Below are 20,119 nucleotides of genomic sequence, written 5' to 3'. Positions count from 1 at the left end.
CTATAGGAAAACAGAACAGCAATCTATTAACTATCAACCAATGTTTCCGAGTGTCCCCTGAATCAGGGGTTCAATTGTGTAAATTTCAGTTGCATAAAATCAAGCATACAGAATAAGGTAAGAGCAAACCAATATGGCAAATAAGCTATGCACAGTATTAAGAAAAGCCCAAGTGGGCACCTGTGTAATACAGGCTTATTTAGGATAATTCTTTAAAATAAAAGATACTACCATCTTTACAATCTTTTTTACAAAAGCGTAAATAATGTCAACTATGATGGAGACTCACCTATTTTCTCTTAATATACACTCAGCATGGACCTTTTTTTTTTTTTTTTTTGCTAGCTAACCACACACAAAGGGGGCAATTTATTATTATTTTTTTTTTTTTTTACTAAAGTTTTTATTACAGCATGTCACCAATAACAGACATTTTAAACATTTACCTACATAGCTTTCAAAGAACATTATGTTTATATATCAGTTTCCCATCCAGAGGGGACATTTATATGAAATTTATACCAAAAGAAAGAAGTGGAAAGCCAAGAGATATTATAAAGGGAAATTGTGGGGTAAAGCAAAGCAAAAACTAACCAACGAACCAAAAACAAAACAAAAATCACTAGAGCTAAACCACCCCACTAAAATTATACTTGGTCACAGGTTCTCTATGAGGAAAGGATCCCTTCTTCTTGCTTAGTGCCGCAGGGTGCATTGGTCTACTAAAGCCCACTTGAAACAGCAGCAAAAAAAAAAAAATATTTAAAAAACAAAAACCCACCAAACCAAAAAACCCACAGTTATCATTGCTAAATTAACTAAAAATGTAATCATATGTTATATAGTACAGAATGTATACTTTAGATAGCTAGACCCAGTGCTTCCTCTGACTCCTTACATCTTGGTCTCTACTAATTTGGTGGAAAATGGATACGAGTTCCTGTTTAGATGGCATTTAACACCGATCGGCTTAACAAAGGGGTCATTTTACTAAGCTGTATTAGGCGCTAACGTGCACCTAATACAACTTTAGATGTTGCACCTTCTGGTCCTATAAGCTCCTCCCAGAGATCCATGTAACGGAAGCAATATGGCGGAAATGTCAAGAATAAACTTTTAAATAAGCATGAGATTACATTTTTGATGGACAGATGTTGAAAGAGAATTTTTTAAAATAAAAGCTTAACAATGAGTTATATGCTGCAGACTCATGTGTTCTTTACTGTACTTTTGCTTAAATATTAAAATACACATTTATTTTTACTTTTACTTAAGTACTTTGACCTAGTACTTTGAACAACACTGGTGACAGACCCATTCTGAAATGCAAGCATGTTGGGAGAAGTGCATTTCCTTTATAACCAGGAACTTGTGAGTCATCTGTACAGTGGGATCAGAAGGATTGTTTGCTTCATTGCACACCATTGGGTATGGTTAAAAAGAACAGTACAATGTTGAATGCATGTATCGTAGTGGTTCAATGTGAGTTTGCTAGGGTGTGGAAGAGACTGGATTTACCAAGTTTAAGAGTGTTCCACTGTAGGTTGTAGAATATATATTTGTGACCCATATGTTGTGTAGGTGAGTAAAAATGGCTGTAGAAGACTAAGGCCTATGTGGAGGTAGTGAGGGGTTAAGAGTTGGGAAGAAAATAGGAATGGAGGTGTGGCCTAATTGTTAGGGCAGTGGGCCAAGAACCAGAGAAGCACGATTCAAATTCTACTGCAGCTCCTTGTGATCTTGGGCAAACTGGAAAATGCCCAAATTATTTTTCGACCGTGCATATCGGACACACGCCAAAAATGAAATTACTGCAAGAGCCACGGGCGGTAACTCCATTTTGGCGCATGATGGGCACTGGTAGATGCTTACGCGACTTAGTAAAAGGGCCTCTAAGAGAATGAAGGAACCAAAGTTAGTCTGCAAGCTTAACTTCTCACTGATGGTACACACCACTGAAAATATTAAATGGAAACACTAGCATATTGTGCAGACTTGGATTTAACAAAATCATAGTAGCCTACAAAACAGTTAAGAATTTAAGGGGCCCTTTTACTAAGTCATGTAAGTGTCTATGCGCACCAAAATGGAGTTAACGCACAGCTACCGTGGCTCTTGCAGTAATTTCATTTTTGGCACACGTCCGATACGTGCAGCTGAAAAATATTTTTTATTTTCTGCCACAAATATCGGACGCGTGCCAAGTGGCATTTGGCACATGTAGGTCATTACGCCCGGTTACCAGGTGAGACTTTACCACTAAGTCAATGGCTGGTGGTAAGGTCTCAGACACAAAACGAACGTGCAGCAATTTTCATTTTGCCACAAGTCCCTTTTCAGAAAAAATTTTATAAAAAGGCATTTTTTACAGGTGTGCTGAAAAATGATTCTGCACACGCCCAAACACGCGTCTACACTACCGCAGGTCATTTTTCAGCACGCCTTTGTAAAAGGGCCCCCAAAGAGACCCAGCTAAGCCATCATGTCAGATAACAGACTGTTCCCTCCACCCTTCTCTTGTCTTCCTATTTGAGAGTGTGTGGTTCCTCTGTTCAGTCAGTTTTTTTCTTTCCTGTCTTGAAAATGGTGTTCCTTTTTATCTATAAGGTTTTTAGTCTGTAAACAGCCTTGATCTGCACACCAGGAATAGTACAGTAAGCCCTGAATAAACAAACATTTTATACCTTGTTATTAAAAGATCCATTCTGTATAAGAAATTTTCTAATTGAACTCTGCCTGTTTGATTTATGTCATTCAGACGCCCATGCAAAAAGCATTACCGCGGCTTCAACCCGGTTTTATCACAGGTTTTACTGGCCAAGCAATGCTAAAATGGTTTTCAACAGGGGTGTTAGTTCATGCAGAAACAACTACTGCAGATCGCATTAAAAAGAATGTTAACTGCGGCCATTAGCTATTCTACGGCCATATGCATGGGAAACTTTTTGCCAGGTCTAAGGCAGCATAGAAGGGTTGGTTGGGAGGAGCAGGTGTCTAGTGGCAACCCCTTCTCTCACTCCAACCCGACTACCCTGCCCTGGATTGCTTTCTGCAGTGGCTCCTCTCTTGACCTGGTCCCCTCCCCCAGAAATATTAAAAATTTAAAAAATTTATTTAAAAAAAGAGCAAAAGTTACTCTGGTAGTCTACTGGGTCCCTTCCAACATAAACCTTAATTCCCCCGGTTAAAAAAGGCATGTTGCCTGGTGATCTTCATGGTCTAGTGGCCTCAAACATTCCAAACAAATTCCCTAGTAGTCTAGAAGCCCCCTATCTTCCCCTCCCCCTCAGTTACAAAAATATTCCCTAGTATAGTGGTATCCCCTACCCACCCAAGGCCCCTGATCTCGTACCTCAAATGAAGCAGTAGTGATGTCCACTTGCTCCTGCCTCCTGCGCTGTCAGATTCAAAATGGCAGAAAGATGAACCAGGAAGGGTCAATTTGCCATAATGCAAGAAGAGAAGATCCTTTCCTCATAGTAAGAGAACCTCTCAAGGTAAAAATGTAATGGCATTGTTTTCCTCTTGTAGTTTTTTTTTTTATTAATATTACTTTTTTGTTGTTGTTGTTCTTAGGTTTTGCTGAGGGTTAGCTTTTCTTCACCCCATCTGTTTGCCTTATAATTATTTTATCACTTTGCTTTCCCCTTATTTTCCTATTAGACTTGATCTAATTGTCCCCTCTGTAGGGTGTGTAGAAAGCCAACAATAAAGGTATAAGCTGTATGCACATTAGACTGATTAAGAGAGTTTCTCTGTCATGGCTGAAGTTATCTTGACTTTGAAAAAATATTGTAAACATTTACAAGAATTTTATAATTTATAAGAGTCTTGGGACTCTCATCATATTGTGCACATCTTAGTCTCATCAACTTTTCTATGTTGCTATTTGATTTTATGGAATTGAATTGTACAAAACAGTACCCCTAATGCAGATGAATGCCAAAACATGGCTATAGTAAGTGATATTTCTTCAATTTTGCTTAATACATTGCTATTTTGTTATAATAAACTAATTATTTACCATTTTCATTTTTTATGGAAAAACTGTTACATTCTTTCTGCTATTGTGTTTTTGGGTACAATAATTCTACAGCATGTTTGGTCACTATATTGTACAATTTTTGTATACAAATTAGGACACAGGAAATACAACATACAATCATCAGCTACAACACAAAATGATATGCCATACAATAAGCAGATGAGAGACATTCCTGTATAATCAGTTTATCTGTCTAACTTGCATAAAGACTGGGATTAGTACTTTGGAAAGTACATTAAGTTGGTCTTTCCGTGAAGTCTCAGCTGTCATTCTTTCTAAAATAATACAATTTAAAAAGCATTAGACCTACACAACATACTTTACACTTTCAACATAAAATAAGCCTGTTTTTTTAAATGTACTTTTCAAGTTTTTAATGTGCTTGTTATAGTTCAGTCATGCTGGCTCCTGCTATCAATCAGCTCAGATGATGTCAGCTCCCTTTGACAGCAGTATAAAAGTCTGTGTTTTGATGTGGTTTCCTTCCCTTTCAGCATTTGATAACTTCGACAGAGAGTGGTTTCTAGTTTGAATTCTTTCTTAATGGCATCATCTTTTAATTAATTTATAGTGTTTTACAAAATAAGTCAGCCCCTTTATTTTTAAAAGCAGCTTTTCTACCCTTGCATAGTCAAGCCTTGGCAAATCTTTGGATCTAGCAGCATTAAGGGCAGTTAAAAAAAATGATTATAGTGTTAACACTTACTGACACTACTACTACTTATCATTTCTATAGCGCTACAAGGCATACGCAGCATCATACACCTATTTTGAAAGTGGTAAGGGCTCATGCAGTAATCCTGAGCTAATCAGTTAACACACAGAAACGGACTCTCTCCATTTACAGAAATGCCTCCTTTGCTTAAAAATATAAAATATTTTTTAGCGTGCAGTTACTGCATGTGATTAGGCATTTACCACAGGACTCCTAATCTTGTCCCGCTGTACGCCATTTTAAGTTGCGGTAAGCGCACACTAGTTCTTATCACAGCTCAGTAAAAGGACCCCTATGTGTCCTTCTAAAATGCCCCACCAAAGCTGCAGAAACTGCTTGTTTGTAGCAGATGTACAGATTCACACATTACACCTGTAAATCATGACTTCACTCGCACTACACCCACACTCCGTTCCTGAGCATACCTACACCCAAGTCACATAAAAGTGCGCACATTTTTGTTACCACATGCACTTCTATGCAGGGGTAATATTATAATCTACTAATTATTTCTATAGTGCTACTAGATGTACACTTGTTGGGCAGACTGGATGGACCATGCAGGTCTTTTTCTGCCGTCATCTACTATGTTACACAGCACTGTACATATTATATGCGGGTACCTTCTCTGTCCCTAGAGGGCTCACAATCTAAGTTTTTGTAACTGGGGCAATGGAGGATTAAGTGACTTGCCTAGGGACACTAGTGAAACGGATGCTTTGACATAAGTTACACTAGTAGCTGCAGTGGGAATCAAACCCAGGTTGCCAGGATCAAAGCCCACTGCACTAACCATTAGGCCCCACTCCTTCACTCAGCATTTTACATGTGTATACTAGCATATATACATGAGAAAGTGTTTATAAAAGTTATCATAGTAACATAGTAAATGATGGCAGATAAAAAATCACCTGTACGATCCATCCAGTCTGCCCAACAAGATAAACTCACTTTACATTGTATGCAATGTATACCCAAGTTTGATTTGTCCTTGCCATTTTCAGGGCACAGACCATAGAAGTCTTGTCATCTAAACAACATAAGAAGCCACTTTCAGTTCTTTTCTGTCCAGAAGTGAAGACTTCAAGAGCAGGACAAACCTTCATTGAGCCTTCTGTCTAGAACTAAGAAACACTGTGATAGTTTTCAGTTATCTGTCAATCAAGTTACAGGAACTGATTAAAGAGAGAAGTTGAAAAGGGTCCTATTATCACACAGTTTGAAGTGTGATTCATCTAAGCAACACAGGCACTTAAGAAGCCACACTTTCAGATCTTCTCTGTCCTGAAGTGAGGACTTCCAGAGCAGGACAAATCTTCATTGTTAAGTTATTTGCTAGGAAATTGCTTTTAAACTTGGGAAAGGTTGATTTAGAATTAAATAGCTTATCTAAGTGTCTTTATTTTTAAGTTACTCTACTAATTTAGCAAAGACAGTTTAAGGAATGTAGGGTTTTCTTTCTTTGTTTAGCATTTAAATTCTCTATTACAGTTTCACAGGCTAGCAGTTAAGGGACTATTCTAGAGTTTACCATAGCATCAGTGTAGAGCAGAACTAACAGTCACAGGAAACCCCAGTATAGAGTTTTAACTTTAATTTTGCAGCACAGCTTAGCCAGTTCACATAAGGAATACAGAGCTGATAGTTACAGGAAACCCCAGTTTAGAGATTTAACTTTAGTCTTGCAGCACAACTTAGTTTCCATAGTATAAAACCCTTTCCCTATAGTTTTAAAACTTTAACTTTCTGCCACACACTGCATCATTAACAGACAGTCTCTAGAAGGCGCAGCAGGTTAGGGCTCTTCAGTTTGGAAGAGAGACGGATGAGGGGAGATACGATTGAGGTCTACAAAAGCCTGAGTGGTGTAGAACGAGTAAGAAAATCAGTTTTTTTACTCATTCCAAAAGTACAAAGACTAGGGGACACTCAAGGAAGTTACATGGAAATACATTTAAAAGAAATAGGAGGAAATATTTTTTCAGTCAATGAATAGTTAAGCTCTGGAACTCTGCCGGAGGATGGAGTTAGCTTAGCTGGGTTTAAAAAAGGTTTGGACAAGTTCCTGGAGGAAAAGTCCATAGTCTGATATTAAGACAGACATGGGAAGCAACTGCTTGCCCTGGGATTTGTAGTATGGAGTGCTGCCACAATTTGGGTTTCTGTCAGATACTTGTGACCTGGCTTGGCCACTATTTGGAAAACAGGATACCGGTCTAAATGGACCACTGTTCTGACCCAGTATGGCTACTCTTATATTCTTATGTTCTCTTTCTTTTATACCCCATTATATGGAAAAGCACTGTGCAGTCAGGGGATTTTAGAATGTCAGTCAACTGTAAACACTGAAATGTAATTTATCCTTTTATTCTGTATTTTAGGTTGCTGGAGTTCACAGATATGATGAACAGGTATGTACTACAGATCATATGGTTTCTGGTCATTAACTGACATTATTTTGTGGTGCTTGCAGTTTAGTCTTATGTTTTTATCACACAGCTCCCATTTGCACTGCCCCCAACCACCTTGAGAAAAGGTTACAGTCATGAGTTTCCTAACCTTAATTTTTCATCATCTCTCTATAAAACTTTGAATATCCATTCCCCTGCTCACTTGGTCGAGCGGATTTTCATGGCTGGTGGATGGTGCTGAATGGAGCTAGGAAAAGATGGTGCTTTGCCCTTGTACAGTCCTCTTACATGGAGGAGAGTAAATGGACTGTACAAGGGCAAGTGAGAAAAACAGGGCTACCAGGGTGAGTGGGGGTAGAAGAGAGGGAGCGGGCTGTACAGGGGTGAGGAAGAGTGCAGAGGGGGAAGGAAGGACAGTGTATTTCTTCCATGGTGATGTCATGAAGTAAATATTTAATCTCTGCATGGCTTCCTCAGAATATTTGCTATTTAGAAATGTCTAGATAGTAATGTCAAAGAACATGAAACATAACAAAATACTAACACATTTATATGAAAATGTGCTGAAGCTACATTCAACTCCAGTTCTAAAATTTTGAGGGCAAGAAAAAATACAATTTTGCAATTAGTTTAATAAGTGGAAATTTGTTCAGTCCAACAGAAAATAATATAACATTAATAAAACCATACAATATGATACCAGAAAGCTCACTGTACTTTGTGTTCTAAAACAAATAGCCAACCTCATTACTGTACTTACATTCTGTGTCCAGGCTAATCTGTCTGTATTATATCCCATCATATTCATGAGACAAGTCACAAACAGGGTCCACTCAGAATGATTGCTGGGGCCGCCTGGGGCATTCAGTGCATTATACCATTTAACAAGCATTTGCACAGCTATCTCCTTTGGCAAGATGTATTTAATTGCCTGTAGGCACCTTCGAACTGTAGGGACAGAAGGAAAATAGATTCAGGAAGATAACATTCACACACTGTAAAAGAAATCCCCAATTGTACTAAAACTAACCTAGTCTAGTCATTGGAGGGAGAAGGAAGCTTTATATAAGAGTAGATCTCAACCTGAGCTGCAGAACTGGTCAGGTCTCTTGCTCATATGCATGCAGACTCTGGGGACGGGTTGGGATGGGTTAAATTCCAGCGGGGACGGGTGGGGATGGGTAAGATTCCAGCGGGGACGGGTGGGGATGGGTAAGATTCCAGCAGGGACAGGCGGGGATGGGTAAGATTTCTGTCCCCGTGCAACTCTCTAATGCAGAGATCCTTTTGTAAGTTTGAGAGCATTAAACTGAATTGAATAGAGGACATTCCCTATATGCCACCTTCACTGTTCAATATCACTTTATCAGAGGGGGGGGGGGGTCATTTTTTTAAAGCATATTTTGCTTGTAAAATATTTTTTATTTTTATGTTTTCCATGCAGAAAATGACAGTTATAAAATTAGGAACACTTAGGGATTCCCCTTGGGAGGACCTTGAGGTCTCAAAGGTGTGTAAAGGGATAACATTCTTTAAGTAATTTGGCTCGTTTCATCTAAGAACACTGAATATCAGAGAAAGGGTTTTAAGTACTGTAAAGTAGTGGCAGAGAGAGGTTTTAGCATGCAAATTCTTTGTGGTCAGACCAAAGCGCAGGGCATTACAGTAGCCACACCATTACACTGTTACAGCATTAACCTCTGTGATCAGTCTTGTCTTACTGATATATGGACAGAGAATTAGTAATCACCACAGGTGATAAAAACAACTTTAAAAAGATTGTCTTAACATGCAAGATGTCTTGATATGCAACATATAAGCAACAACTTCAGCAGTACCGAAAGTTATTTATCTGCAATTTCAGAAGTAGCTCATAGTTCCCAAAAGGGATTTTGTTGGCAGGTGTATGCCCACGCAGAGCTACTTACCTGTTGCAGGGGTTTCTCTGTAAACAGCAGGGAAATACAGCCAAACTTGAGGGTGACAACTTGATGGCTCCCACCCAGAACTACTCTCTCCTATAGCTCAGGAAAGTCTTCCTAAGCATGGGTGAGGACTCCAAGTCAGCACACCTTCCATTCTGACCTTCAGTCAATATCAAGCTCAGTAAATTGTTTTATACAGGAGGAGAAGGGGTGGGTAACTGCGGTAGAATTCCCATACTTTGTACTAAGAATCCCCATTACTGGTAAGCAACTCTGCTTTCAAGTTCTTAACATAGACAATAGGAAAATAGCAAGCAAACCTGTGGGCAATTACCAAGCTGATCATTTTTGTTATTTATAATCATTTTTTTAGTTTTTTAAGCAATTTCACTGCTTCTTGGTCTCATTGGGCAAACTTTGACCTTTGGAGCCTCTACATCAATTGTGCTCAGCTGCCTTTGGTATTTTCACCACAAAATGTTGTTATTGAGGCTGCTTTTCAAGAGAGAAGGTATGTAATTATTGATTGTCTTCCTGATCAGGTGCTGATATGGCAAAAAAGAAAAACTTTTGGTAATATTTGCTATAGTAGTTTTCCCTGTTTGGGTGTTTATAAAGCAAACTTTAAAGCCATGCTTTTTCCAACAGCTTGTCTTGTGTTTTATTAGATACTGTTGAGATAATGTTATTTTGGATGGTAACTTTCATAGAGCTATTTTATATCAATGTGTACAAGGCTTGAATGAATATGCTCAATATGTGTTTGTTTGGGGGGGGTTTTTTCCCAGCTGTTTTAAGTCCAGTAGGTGGATTGTTTAGACTGCACCACTGGGGTATATACTATTATTTATTTATTCATGTTGAGTATATGTGTATGGATGGTATACAACTATATATGTTTGCATTATGTGGTTTTTTAGAGGTTATGTTATGTTGACTTATGATTTACACTTATATGCCTTTATATATTTCATAACAATTGGTATTTTCAAGCCCCCAATGCAGCCCTTTAGGAGGGCAAAATGCAGCAGTATGAGGTTAAAGACTACTTACTTATTTTCATGTGGTGAATAAATTTTTTTTTTAGGAAACTTCTGTGGCAATTTGCTTCACGACAAATGAAGGTTTACTAGAGATGTTTTGAAGCCAGAGCTGGTCCAGATCATTGTCCAGAATAGGACAGTAGAAGAGGCCCTGGCAGTTAACCTCATAACAGTGTGCAAAATAAGACCATTTAAGCTGCAAGACTATTATCAATGATCTGGTGGTTGAGTTTATTTTATTTTTTTATTTTTGTTACATTTGTACCCCGCGCTTTCCCACTCATGGCAGGCTCAATGCGGCTTACATATAATATACAGGTACTTATTTGTACCTGGGGCAATGGAGGTTGATAGTTTGAGTAGGCTTTAACAATGATCCTTTACCTACACTGCAGTTTCTTCTGAGTTTTAACAAAAATGGTTGTTCTCCATACAGGCCAATATGCCAGGCCAACTCGAACTGCTGTCACTGCAGACCTAACTCATGACTATTCATTGTGGATATCCTGAAAACCCAATGGGACTAGGTGTGCCCCGAGGACTGGGTTGGGAATGGCTGCCTCAGAGACTTTAATTCAAGACAACTCTATTTCTGCTTACTTTTATGCAGATGATGCTCTCAGACTTCATTCAGGACCCAAACAACCAGATCTCTTTGCTCTCCAATCCTGCCTCAAATCTGTTGATGCCTAGCTGCATTCAAATCATCTCCTTTGCAACCTCTCATACACCATCACTTTGTGGATTACTGGTCAACCTCCACACCCACCCTTTGCTCGTACCCTACATAGCACCCTGTTACCTCTGGTTAACTCCTTGAAATACCTGGGAGCTACCCTTGACCCAGTCCCCCCCCCCCCCCCCACGGCATTTGGCCCCAAAACAGTGCCCTGGCTTGCATAACCATTTAGATTCAGAAGCCAAAAAGAGCCAGAGGACACCCCCCCAAACAAATAGACATAGGGAGGGTAGCAGAGATATGCCCACCCAACCCCTCCAAGCCACTGAGAGCTCTCCTGCTGCACTGTAACAGAAGAACAAAAACAGCAAGAACTTAAAATGGCTGCTCTTCCCAGCTGAAGACGTCAGGACCGCTGCTTTAGTATAGGGAGAAGGGCAGGCATATCTGGCAGCTCTCCAACTCCCCCCACGTAGTTCCAATGTCAGAAACAGCCCACCACAGGAGGGGCAGACAGAGCTGGCGGCTGTGCTGAATTACCAGCTCTTGCAGACTGAACAGCGTCTACCAGCAGGCATACCCAGCCATGTCACAGGCCTGTCTCTCCACTAAAGCAGGCTTGGCCCCATGCTCCAGCATCTCTGCCATCCCCCTGCTCTCTGAGGGTGCGCTGTGGGTGCTTTCATTTTTTTTTTTTAACTGTCTGGGAGCTGCAAGGAAGCTCAGGAGAAACATCCCCCCCCCCCCCCCAAACAGGCTATGAGGGGCAGAGGGATGGGGACTTGGGCATCTCTGGCAGGGCTGAGTCAAGCGCTCACCCAGTGGACACTAAAAAGCAAAACTGAGGGCAGCAGTGTTCAATCATGTCTAGCCTGGGGTCCAGGTAACCTGGGAGTGGCTGTTAGGCTTAATCTCTCTGTGCGACCTTGGCCAGAAGAGCAGGAAGCTAAGCCAGGGACCAGAAGCTGCAGCCTGAACAACCTACCATGTACTAGAGCAGGAGTTCTCAACCCTGTCCTTGGGACACACCTAGCCACTCAGGTTTTCAGGATATATATATGCATGAGATAAACATATGCATGAGATAAATTTGCATTCTCTGCCTCCATTGTATGCAGATCTAGTACATATTCATCTCATGCATATGTTTATGTTTATTTAAAACTTGATATACCACTTTTACATTGCAATAGGTCAACGCTGTTAACAATGCAAATAAACACAAAATCAAAGAAAAGCACCTTCATATAATAAAGGATATTCATTATGGGTATCCTGAAAACCTGTCTGGTTGGGCGTGTCCTGAGGACGGGTTGAGAACCCCCGTACTCGAGGTAGAGAAAAATAATGCAGATTTTCTGAGCACTAGCGCGATATACCGGTCAGTTCATTGGAAAAGAACAACCAGTTGTTTCTCTAGCTCCATCTGCTGGTAGCAGAAGATAACATTCACTTGTTCAGAACGGTGCAGCCAGATGACAAGGAATAATAATTTGTCTGCCATGTGAAGAATACAACTAAGAAAATGTTCCCATTCTATGTGGAAACTGAAAAGAGTAAAACCTTACTTCTCAAGGGCAATCTTTCGCAACCTGGTATAGTCAATGGTATTAAGTCATCTAGACTATTGCAATGCACTTTATGTTGGGTGTAAAGAACAGACCATCAAAAAATTTCAAACAGCCCAGAATACCGCAGCTAGACTCATATTTGGGAAAACAAAATATGAAAGTGCAAAACCCTTGAGAAAGAAATTACACTGGCTCCCACTTAAAGAACGCACCACGTTCAAGATCTGCACAATTGTTCATAAAATCATCTACGGAGATGCCCCGACCTACATGCTAGACCTAGTGGACCTACCACCCAGAAACATCTTCCCACACCTTTCTCAACCTACACTTCCCCAGTTGCAAGGGATTAAAATACAAACTAACTCACGCGACCAGTTTTTCTTATATGGGCACACAGATGTGGAATGCACTTCCAACTCACCTGAGAACGATCAACGAACTAACTAACTTCCGCAAATCTCTGAAGACTTACCTCTTTGACAAAGCCTATAACGAGAACCCATAGCTAACCTCAACACAGCACCTTTCAACTTCAGGCAGAATGTATCTTTCCACAATTACTTGATCAAATTCTTTTGTCTTCCTTGACTACTTTGTAACACCAAAATGTACACTTTGTAACATCATATGTACACTTTATCCTGTATGGCGCTGCCACAACAGGTCTTTGTAAGCCACACTGAGCCTGCAAATAGGTGGGAAAATGTGGGATACAAGTGAAATAAATAAATAAAAATAAATTTAAAATGAAGTCAATTGAGAATATCATGCAAAGTGTAAATTTAAGGTTTTTGAACTTTCCATTGGTACCTAATGTGTTTGTAAGAAACAGATTAGAAGATATTGTCCGGAAACTTTACAGATTCCACAAGACTCCTAAATTGCAAGCATATTTTTTGCCAAATTATATCATACTTCCTTAATTGCTGCTACAAGTATTGTCTCTGGGAAGTTTGTAGTTTCTCTCTCTCTCATACTATAGATAAAAAATTTTGTTAAAATTCTACTTTAAATTTAAAGATATATGGGGAAGATGATCTTGGTGTTACCAGATGTTTCACGTGAAACTCTCAAAGTTGGCGTAAGCAGTTTCTGTTACTCTGTCCTAGAGTGCTCCAAATTGGGGCTACTTTTTACCTTAAATTTCCCTGTAAGTGCATAATCCTATATAATAATTCTCACCTCCAACGTTCTATGCTTGGGACCGTGGCTCCCTGGAGGTGGTCTGCTAGGCAGACACGCACTGACGTCACTGACGTCAGACGCACGCAGAGGAACTTCCAGAGAAGATGATTGAGGAAGCAAGGCGAAGGGCACAACAGCACTTCAGCTGTCGGGGGTTTGGGTCCCCCGTCAGCACAGGTAGTATCCAACGGCAGCGGGGGGGGGGGGGGGGGGGAGAAATTGTCTGCCTAGGGCCTGTTTCCTTGCCTTCAGGAACGGGCCTTTTTTACTAGTATGTTATAAATCTCATAAGAATGTTTTTTGGGAACCTACTCATCTGTTCACCTTCTTGGCTACCAAGACTGTTTCTGTATTGGCCTCACCACTTGGGGTTACCGAAGTACATAAGTACTGCCATGCTGGGAAAAGATATGGTTAAATTGATACTTGTATTCTTCCTATGGTACTTTAGTTTTTTTCTTTTCTTTTTTTTCTTTAGATCTCTTAGTTATATTGATTCCTCCTAAATTTGTGGGTTTGAGCTATTATGTTTACCTTGCTTAATGTATTTAAATTTCTTTATTATAACTGGAAGAGTATCATCTTTTTCCTTGTAGCTACCTGTACAAGCTGTTTTGCTTGTATATTGAAAACTTATAAATTTAAAAAACAAAGAAACCAAACCATTCAAAAACTTAAATACTGAACAGGTTGTTTTGAACTTGATATGCATAACCAGTATAGCTGAATTGTCAATGACATAACTCTGTCAAGTTTTTAAAGAGACAAAATCGGGATATCCTGCTTGTCCTTGGAGAAATATACATACATTTCTGCATGTCCTTATATGTATTTTACAAAACACTCCACACATTCACCAGAACTGAGTATGCCTCAACTTTGACATTTCAATTCCAATCTCAATGTTCTATGGAAAAATGGGCCTTTAAATGTCATAGTTATGGAACACTAAAAAGGTCATTTTTGTTTTTTTTCTTTCAATCCTGCACGCCTTAAGGAAAATTTCAGTGTCATTCTATAAATCAGTTCCAATGGAGATAGCTTTCTTCCTTACTGAGGACAACAATGCATGGTCTGTGGTACACCCAAAACCCAACGTACGTTTTTCAATTTCAGTGCTGCAGACAGTCTGCTCTTTTCTCCATTAAGAGTGTAATACCATTTTCAACCACCCACCATAAACTCAGAAAAAGGAATTTCATACTGATTTCAAAGCAAAAATGCATTCTCTCTCTATGCACTAGTGTGCTTTGTTTTTCTGATTTTGACGCTTACCTAGTTCAGAAGTAGCAATTTCTGGGATAGTAATCCTAACCATTGAGCCACTCCTGAGTTCCTAGAGAACATAATTAGAAATAAAAGTCAAGATTGCTTCACTGATGGTAAATTAAAACGTTTTTCAATCTCCCAATGTTCTACTCCACAGTAATGTTAAAACAACATTATTTACTGATTTCTTATATATATTTTCAAAAATCCTTGGAACAGTTTTTTTAAGGAAGACAACCAAATTTACAAAATTTTACCTTTCCAAGAGAGCATGAAAACTTTAGCACTATTATAAATATGGATATCACAATAAATTCCTTAGTAGCAGAAACCTCTGGAATCAGCCTATCCTGAATGAGTACCAAGCAGTACTAGTGCTAGTAGGGAATAAAGATTTCCAAGTATTAGTTTCTTGGGAAACTGATGGGCCAATACTCAAAGGGGCATACAGGTTCAGCGGCTGTCGCCAACATATAAGGCCCCTACTAATGCCACCATGCTGAGTCAGACCAAAGTCCAGAGCCCAGCCAGTGTGGGTTGCAAGTACCCAGCAGATCCCAACAAGTAGATCTATTTCCCACAGTTGATTTCCAGGCATGAGAAATGGCTCTCTCAAGTCTACCTGGCTAATAGTTATTTATGGAATTTTCCTCCATGAACTTATTCAATCCTCTTTCGAATTCCACTATGTTGGTTTCCTTAACCACATCCTCAGGCAACAGATTCCACAGCTTAACTATGAGCTGTATAAAAATTTTAAAATTCTACTGCAGCGAAATAGTGGGTTTTTCAGCACGTGAATTATAAGAATACTAGTAAGAGATGCCCGTTTCTGGAAAAAATGAAACGGGCGCTAGCAGGGTAATCCCTCCCCCCTCCGTCCTCCCTCCCCCCCCGTCCTACTACTACTTAACATTTCTAGAGCGCTACTAGGGTTACGCAGCGCTGTACAATTTAACAAAGAGAGACAGTCATAAGTACATAAGTACATAAGTAGTGCCATACTGGGAAAGACCAAAGGTCCATCTAGCCCAGCATCCTGTCACCGACAGTGGCCAATCCAGGTCAAGGGCACCTGGCACGCTCCCCAAACGTAAAAACATTCCAGACAAGTTATACCTAAAAATGCGGAATTTTTCCAAGTCCATTTAATAGCGGTCTATGGACTTGTCCTTTAGGAATCTATCTAACCCCTTTTTAAACTCCGTCAAGCTAACCGCCCGTACCACGTTCTCCGGCAACGAATTCCAGAGTCTAATTACACGTTGGGTGAAGAAAAATTTTCTCCGATTCGTTTTAAATTTACCACACTGTAGCTTCAACTCATGCCCTCTAGTCCTAGTATTTTTGGATAGCGTGAACAGTCGCTTCACATCCACCCGATCCATTCCACTCATTATTTTATACACTTCTATCATATCTCCCCTCAGCCGTCTCTTCTCCAAGCTGAAAAGCCCTAGCCTTCTCAGCCTCTCTTCATAGGAAAGTCGTCCCATCCCCACTATCATTTTCGTCGCCCTTCGCTGTACCTTTTCCAATTCTACTATATCTTTTTTGAGATACGGAGACCAGTACTGAACACAATACTCCAGGTGCGGTCGCACCATGGAGCGATACAACGGCATTATAACATCCGCACACCTGGACTCCATACCCTTCCTAATAACACCCAACATTCTATTTGCTTTCCTAGCCGCAGCAGCACACTGAGCAGAAGGTTTCAGCGTATCATCGACGACGACACCCAGATCCCTTTCTTGATCCGTAACTCCTAACGCGGAACCTTGCAAGACGTAGCTATAATTCGGGTTCCTCTTACCCACATGCATCACTTTGCACTTGTCAACATTGAACTTCATCTGCCACTTGCACGCCCATTCTCCCAGTCTCGCAAGGTCCTCCTGTAATCGTTCACATTCCTCCTGCGACTTGACGACCCTGAATAATTTTGTGTCATCGGCGAATTTAATTACCTCACTAGTTATTCCCATCTCTAGGTCATTTATAAATACATTAAAAAGCAACGGACCCAGCACAGACCCCTGCGGGACCCCACTAACTACCCTTCTCCACTGAGAATACTGGCCACGCAATCCTACTCTCTGCTTCCTATCTTTCAACCAGTTCTTAATCCATAATAATACCCTACCTCCGATTCCATGACTCTGCAATTTCTTCAGGAGTCTTTCGTGCGGCACTTTGTCAAACGCCTTCTGAAAATCCAGATATACAATATCAACCGGCTCCCCATTGTCCACATGTTTGCTTACCCCCTCAAAAAAAATGCATTAGATTGGTGAGGCAAGACTTCCCTTCACTAAATCCGTGCTGACTTTGTCTCATCAGTCCATGTTTTTGTATATGCTCTGCAATTTTATTCTTAATAATAGCCTCCACAAAGAAAAAAAGCAACACTGGGCCTTCAAGGGTGGGACAACAGGAGTATTTTATTAGCCAAAGACCCGACACGGGCCGTGTTTCGGCGCCAAAAAGGCGCCTGCCTCAGGGGTCTATTAACAAAAACATATAAATACATCAATAAAATATATAAAAATAGATAATAAAAACATCAAGAACATAAATGATATATATCAAGTTCAAGGATAATAATAAAATATTGATATTACAAACATTTATATTGACTTAATAAATTGCATAAAATTATATTGTTCCAACGACCATGTAATGTTTATGTAGGCAACTTCAATAAAATTAAAATTTTAAAGTATAAAGATTTTATGATTTCAACGAATTGAAAATGTATAAACAAACATCAAATGAAATAATATGACAGATAATTATAAACAATTTTTTGAAAAAAAGATTTTTTTCTTTTTTATATATGTATATACACACAGATATACATTCAAATCTGTGAGGAACTCATCATGTATATATGCTTTTTAAGAATAAAAAAGGTTTATCATGTGATGATTCTGATGAATGGACTAGTATAATTTATCTAATTTCAATATGTATAGTAGTTATGACGTCATCAGTTTAATTGCCAATGTGTATATAAATAAAATTAAAAATCGTATGAAGTAGGCTTACCAAATTGTAGATATGGTAGTAATACAGATTTCAAGTTATAAGTGCCTACAAAATGAATACAGAGTAAATAAACAGAAGTTCAAGAATTTTATATATACTTTCATTTTTAAGGAAAAACGGCAAACACTTATGGCCCCCTTTAAAAACTATATATATATATAGGGTATATATAGATATGTGAAATATAATAATAGCAGTGTCTTTCTTAATGTTCAAAAAAATTTTTTTATAGTTAAAGGTGAAGCCCGATGTTTAAATGGCTTCTTATAGATATTATGCCTTGCTTCTAACATATAAGAAGGAAGGAGAGACGCCCAGGATTAAAATCGCCGATAGTGGCAGTTAAAAAACTTCTTACCTTTGAGGACAGCTTCGATAACTTGTATAGATTTCACTATAGTGCGGATAAAAAGGGGTCCGACAAAGGGGCCCTCTCCTGTTTGGTCCGAAAAGATAAATGGTGATCTGATGTCTAATCCCTTCTATATAAAGTGGTAAAAAAGGCGGCAAAAGAAAGACGCTAAAGAAAAGACGTTAGTAAGTGATTAAATGAGCGTCGTTAAGACGTTGGCGTGATGACGTCATTTTTTACAGAAATAGATCTTAAAGGGGACAGAGCACCATTTGAGGTGCTTTTGAGTGTGTTATGTACACTTATAGTAGTTATCAATCAAAGGAGATATGGTGAAAGGTGTATATTAATATGAATGGTGGTAGAACAATAATGAACATAAGCATAGTTTAAATGATGTAATGAATTTGGATAGTTCAACATTAAATCAATTTATCGAAAGGAACAGTAAATGATAATATATAATGAAATAAAGCAGTGATCAAAAAATCATGATTGTTGCATTTAAAGACATTGCTTCATAGAATAATGGTGAGATAAGAAATGAACATTATTTTAAAAGAATTATAAGATATTTTGTTATCAATATAAAAAACTGTCAATCTGATATTCCCTATCGAGACATAACAAAAATAGGGGAAGAAGGGATGAATGGAAGTAAAAATGAAAAAATGTGGAAAAAAAATGAAAAAATATATTAATAATAATATAGATAGCAGAATAAAAAAGGCAGGATGAAAAAAAGCAGGATGAAAAAAATCAGAAATCAAGAAAACACTGTGAGGTCCAATTCTGCATTAAGCCCTACTGGATGTAATGTGTTCAGCTGAAAGATGGTTTTTTGCTCTTGTTTAAGTAGCATTGAATCTAAATTCCCACCTCTCCATGGTTTTGATATGACCTTAAATACACAGAAACGGAGATCAGCGAAGCTGTGAGATTGTTCTAGACAGTGATTAACCAATGGTGCGGAGGTATCCATACGTCTGATATTGCTTCTATGTTCTATCATTCTGGTTTTCACTTTTCGAATTGTTTTTCCTATGTAGATCATATTGCAGGGACATAAAATTAAATAAATTACACCCTCTGTATTGCAGTCTGATGTGTGGTTCAATGGATAGTGCTTCATTGTAGTAGGGTGTATGAAGGTGCTGATACTCATAGAGGATGGACATACTGAGCATGACCCACAGGGATTGTGTCCAGTTGGAGGTTTAGCTGTTGATTTTGTGATAGGCAGGGCAGAGGGAGCCACAATTTCTTTAATGTTTCTGTTTCTTGTGTGTGCTACGGTTAGATGGGCGTCTCTCCTTCCTTCTTATATGTTAGAAGCAAGGCATAATATCTATAAGAAGCCATTTAAACATCGGGCTTCACCTTTAACTATAAAAAAATTTTTTTGAACATTAAGAAAGACACTGCTATTATTATATTTCACATATCTATATATACCCTATATATATATATAGTTTTTAAAGGGGGCCATAAGTGTTTGCCGTTTTTCCTTAAAAATGAAAGTATATATAAAATTCTTGAACTTCTGTTTATTTACTCTGTATTCATTTTGTAGGCACTTATAACTTGAAATCTGTATTACTACCATATCTACAATTTGGTAAGCCTACTTCATACGATTTTTAATTTTATTTATATACACATTGGCAATTAAACTGATGACGTCATAACTACTATACATATTGAAATTAGATAAATTATACTAGTCCATTCATCAGAATCATCACATGATAAACCTTTTTTATTCTTAAAAAGCATATATACATGATGAGTTCCTCACAGATTTGAATGTATATCTGTGTGTATATACATATATAAAAAAGAAAAAAATCTTTTTTTCAAAAAATTG

The 20,119-nt window shown here is 38.7% G+C and overlaps 1 protein-coding gene across 1 annotated transcript in view; it reads right to left on the bottom strand.

Annotated features, from left to right (window-relative positions):
• ANAPC1 (anaphase promoting complex subunit 1) overlaps positions 1 to 20,119 on the bottom strand; it is a gene marked incomplete in the record, with an annotated part of 281,392 nt that overhangs the window by 193,177 nt on the left and 68,096 nt on the right. The window contains 2 exon segments of the mRNA XM_030195933.1: positions 7,932 to 8,119; positions 14,853 to 14,913. Coding sequence (XP_030051793.1) covers positions 7,932 to 8,119; positions 14,853 to 14,913 — 249 coding nt within the window.

The sequence above is a fragment of the Microcaecilia unicolor genome, chromosome 3 (assembly GCF_901765095.1).
Source record: "Microcaecilia unicolor chromosome 3, aMicUni1.1, whole genome shotgun sequence".
NCBI lineage: Eukaryota > Metazoa > Chordata > Amphibia > Gymnophiona > Siphonopidae > Microcaecilia > Microcaecilia unicolor.
The sequence above is the reverse complement of the archived record's forward strand: the minus strand, read 5'-3'. Positions and strand labels throughout refer to the sequence as shown.